The sequence below is a fragment of the Halyomorpha halys genome, unplaced genomic scaffold (assembly GCF_000696795.3).
Source record: "Halyomorpha halys isolate HHAL.00 unplaced genomic scaffold, Hhal_1.1 Scaffold951.1, whole genome shotgun sequence".
Taxonomy (NCBI): Eukaryota; Metazoa; Arthropoda; class Insecta; order Hemiptera; family Pentatomidae; genus Halyomorpha; species Halyomorpha halys.
The window spans coordinates 55,872-60,686 of NW_027105613.1; the positions used below are offsets into that span (position 1 = coordinate 55,872).

The 4,815-nt window shown below is 32.7% G+C and overlaps 1 protein-coding gene across 1 annotated transcript in view; it reads left to right on the plus strand.

The window, feature by feature from the left end:
* The window catches only part of LOC106687368 (rho GTPase-activating protein 44), a gene marked incomplete in the record, with an annotated part of 54,853 nt that overhangs the window by 27,163 nt on the left and 22,875 nt on the right, over positions 1 to 4,815 (plus strand). Inside the window, 2 exon segments of the mRNA XM_067052496.1 lie at positions 88 to 306; positions 2,095 to 2,174. Coding sequence (XP_066908597.1) covers positions 88 to 306; positions 2,095 to 2,174 — 299 coding nt within the window.

Sequence of the window (4,815 nt, forward strand, 5' to 3'; positions counted from 1 at the left end):
AATTTTCTTTTAAAAAATAAATAACTTCCTCTGCCTATTTTAACAATATTTTTTTGTTATATTAATTTTTGGCTATTTGTGATTCAGGGTGATGGGCCAAGGGAACAAGGAAGAAGGGTTAAATGCCTTCTGGAACGTCCTACACAGCTTGCCACAGGCCAACTTCGACAATCTTCAGTATTTAATAAAGTTCCTAGCTAGTCTTGCGAGTAACAAACAGTCAAATAAAATGAGTCCGCAGAATATTGCCATAGTAATAGCACCAAATCTAATATGGAGTCCGAATGAAGATACAAGCAACATTGGGTAATTTTTTAAAAATTTATTTATTAATTAATTTTTACAACTGTATTAAATACATATAAATAAGTAAATGTGAAATGAGTTATATTAATGACATGATATATGTGGGAAACCTACCCATTGGTAGAACTCCAATAACATTTATAGAGGGGATCTTGAGGCCATCTTCTTTTTAGACGCCTAGGAGGATTATCAGGTAATGAAGGAGAAACCATCAGGGTTTGGGTTGTTGAGAAGTTTATCATGAAAGGATTGATATCTGATTTTGGCCAAATTGGCAACATATGGAATATTGAGGTGCAGATGTATGACTTGATTTGTGACAAAGTAGGGAGCATTGAGGATTCTATGCAGGATTTTGGATGGTAACGATTGGATACGAGAGGAATTTGATCGTTTAGTGGAGCCCCAAAGCTCAACTCCGTATGTCCAGATAGGCCTTATTATAGTCATGTAGAACAGTCTTTCGTAATGTATTGAAAGTTTAAACCATTTGTCTTGTAAATGTTGTAATGGTCAGAGCCGATGAGCAGTTTCCTGTCTTTTCAGTTTTGTATAAGGATTGCAAGTTAGTCGTTTGTCCATTTGTAGTCCTAAGTAACATGTAGTTCAAGAAACGCTTAACATATCTCATGCAAGTGTCCAAATCACTTGGGGGCTGCGGAATATGTTTCTCAAAGTGATATATGGGTTCCTCATAATTTGACGTAAAAAAATTTATTGGACTGCATATCCATTAGCAATTCCCTCCTGAAAAGCAATGTTAATGATCCATTTTTTCCTCCCACCCTTGCCCAACAGATTTTCACTTAATTCGGGCCCTTCAAACTCTCTTAACGGGAAGCACTTTAATTCGCTCAAGGACTGCAAAACGCACATAGTGTAGAGTAGTTCATTGCGCAAAAATCTGAAAAGTTCTGGGAGGACGGAATTAAATAAAAAAATTACCTGAAATATGGCACCATGTAATAGATCAAAATGGCTCATATATCATTGATTAAAAATATTTACAAGAATCTGAAGTTTTTATTCAAATCACCAGTAAAAAATGCCACGAACTTATTTTACAACCCAATAATTAGCCTCAATATTATTTATTTATTTATTTATTTTACATCTTTTACAGCCTCATAATAACCACTAATACAAGCTATTAGTTTAATTCCAAGCTATTCAGCCCAAGTTTAATATTATATAGTCAATTAACCTATATTTATCATTTAATATTAATTCTTTTAATTTCAAATTTCGTTATAATATTTTCAGACTAACTTATCATACCATTAAATAATACAGTTTTGATATACATTAAGTTAGTTTGAAAGTAGTATAGCCAAAGTTTCAAATAAACTAATTAATATTAAATGATATAGTTGAAAAATTTAAGTTAATTGACTGTATTATATTAAACTTGGGCTGAATGATCAACAAACTATTTTATTGATTAATTGCGAAATTGAAAATAAAGATTATCCTTAACATTAATTAAGGTTAGTCTCATTTATTTTTTTCATTATTTATTTATGTCTTAAGGAGCATTCCTTTAGGAGTATTATTCTTGATAATGGCCTGGTTGGCCTGAATGTTGGAGATGTAAAATAAATTAATTGAGAACGTTAAGGTTAAATGGATCTAATATATTAGAATTAATAAATGCAATCAGTCTGAAATTAGAAATTGAAATATATAAATAATTATATTGTTATACCTTATGTTCTATGTTGAACTAAACAACATGACTCAAGAATTTGAAATATCACATATTACTTTAGTAATATTTTTTTTTTTCAGTCACAACATGACAACTGCAAATTACCATACTGGTATTGTCGAAACTTTAATTTCTTACTCCGATTGGTTTTTTCCTGGTGGTAAGTATTTTAGTTTTATATTATTTATTGGGATTACAAGTAAGTTTCTGCTGTTTTCTATCAAAAATTAAGAATTTATTATGAACGAACGGTATATTACGTTTTATTCAAAATATTTTTCATCACTAGCCACTCTTTTTTCCCATCTTTCTGGTAGCATTTGAATACTGCATCAGAAGAACTCTTTATCTTTTGAGACTATCCACGAATTGACCCAATTTTTGGTTTTTTCATGTACCAAATCTCAGCTGACGTTCTAAGAAGAGATGTAGTAGCCTGCTTCCGCCTGACGACTGGCCACAATTACCTGCAGTGTTATCCCCACAAGATAGGCCTGGCTTAGGATCCTACATGTGTGCTGTGCAACCAAGGGAAAATAGATTGAGACCACCTTGACTCATGTCCTTCTCTGACAGTATTTAGAAAAAAAAATTTCCAATGAGCATTTAAAAAAATCTAACTTATATTGGGCTGTAAGACATCAAATGGTCGAACGACTGACAACATCGGCATAAGAAAAAAAAAAAGGTTTTTTAATATGATTTAAAGCGCTGCTCAGATAAATCATATGCCATTGACCAGAACAAGTAAAATTTTAAGGGTAAATATCAGGTGAATATGGCGGGTCGTGTAAGACTTCCCGATTAAGTGTTTCCCAATACATTTTAAATAGTGGCGTATAACCACAATTTTAAGTAAAGAAGTAAATTAAAATTACCTGCAAAAGACACTTATTTGGCTCAAAACTTGACATTTTCTCACAAAAAAATTTTGTGATGCTAATATGGAGTCATATAATATAGAGTCATTAATAAAAACTTACAGTATTGCATTTTACATCTGACAAATTAAACGGTGGAAACTTATTTGTACTCTTACTATTAACTGCCTGACGACTGGCCACGATTACCTGCAGTGTTATCTCCACAAGATAGGCCTGCCTTAGGATCTTACATGTGTGCTGTGCAACCAAGGGAAAATAGATTGAGTGAGACCACCCTGACTCGTGTCCTCTGACAGTATTTAGAAAAAAAAATTGCCAATGACCATTTAAAAAAATCTAATTTATATTGGGCTGTAAGACATCAATGGTCGAACGACTGACGACATCGGCATAAGAAAAAAAAAAAGGTTTTTTAATATGATTTAAAGCGCTGCTCACATAAATCATATGCCATCGACCAGAACAAGTAAAATTTTAAGGGAAAATATCAGGTGAACACGGCGGGTGGTTTAAGACTTCCCGATTAAGTGTTTCCCACTACGTTTTAAATAGTGGCGTATAACCGCAAATTTTGACTTATCCCTAGTTATATGTTTATCATTTATAGTTGCCCACGCTCAGTGGAGAAGGGAGTGAGTTAAAGGAAAATAATAAAAAAAAAAAAAAAAATTAAAAAAATAATCGCAAAAGGAAAAAAAGATAAAACAATAAAGAATTACTCCTTAGGCGCCACGTTATTTTTTTTCTTGGAAATAACAAAAACCCCAAAGCATTATGCCCACAATATTACTAAAATATACCCCTATATAAACAATTGTTGAATTATGACCACTGCCGAATACCTTTACATGTAGATAACAGAAAATCTAGAGGTGTTACCTACCCACCTGTTGAACTATCATAATATTCTGTGAACAACAACAAAAAAACATAAGTAAATTAACAAGTTGAAAGCAGAGAAAAAACAGCAGAACTATATGTACAAAATTTTAATAATAAGAAGAATCCAGGACGTACTGAAGATTCGTTGCTACGCACTCCACTATATCTCCACTTCTAGTGTTAATAGATTCGGTGTTATTAGACTGTCTATTGAAGTAAAACACCATAATTTTGAAAAACAAATATATATGACAACATTTCTCATATCTTGATATTCCGGTTCAAACAGTAAAGACAGAGGGCCTTTAAACTATTACCACTTCACATTGAACAATCATAACATGTTCCAAAATCAAACTGTCACCTTCACAAAACCAAAACCCACTCGTCTGAACATACATGTTCCAAAATCAAACTGTCGCCATCACAAAAACAAAACCCACTCGTCAGAACATATCACTCGTGTTTTGTTTTTCTCATGACAACCATAACACCTCTTGTCTACACAGATCTAGCCAGTGTTTTTATTTCACCATGACAACCGTAACACCCCTTGTCTACGCAGATATCGCCAGTGTTTTCATTTCACCATGGCAACCGTAACAGGTGCTACATGCTTACAAGCATTATCGTATAAGAAAATAATGTTGTGTTTGGATTAGTTATGGGCTGTTTTTTCATTGATTACTCAGCTCAATATCATTAATTATTATAGATTTTGCTCAGTTTCATACACTTTTATTCTACATCAAACTCATCCTTTTTAAACCATTCATGGCAACTTCTCTCCCTTATAGTAGCTTCACTATAGGCTTCTACAAGCAATTGATGCAACTTAGCAGCAGGTTTCTTTGAAGTAATGAAGTAAATTAAAATTACCTGCAGAAGACACTTATTTGGCTCAAAACATGACATTTTCGCACAAAAAAATTTTGTGATACTAATATGGAGTCATATAATATAGAGTCATTAATACTTAACTTACAGTATAGCATTTTACATCTGACAAATTAAACGGTGGAAACTTATTTGTAC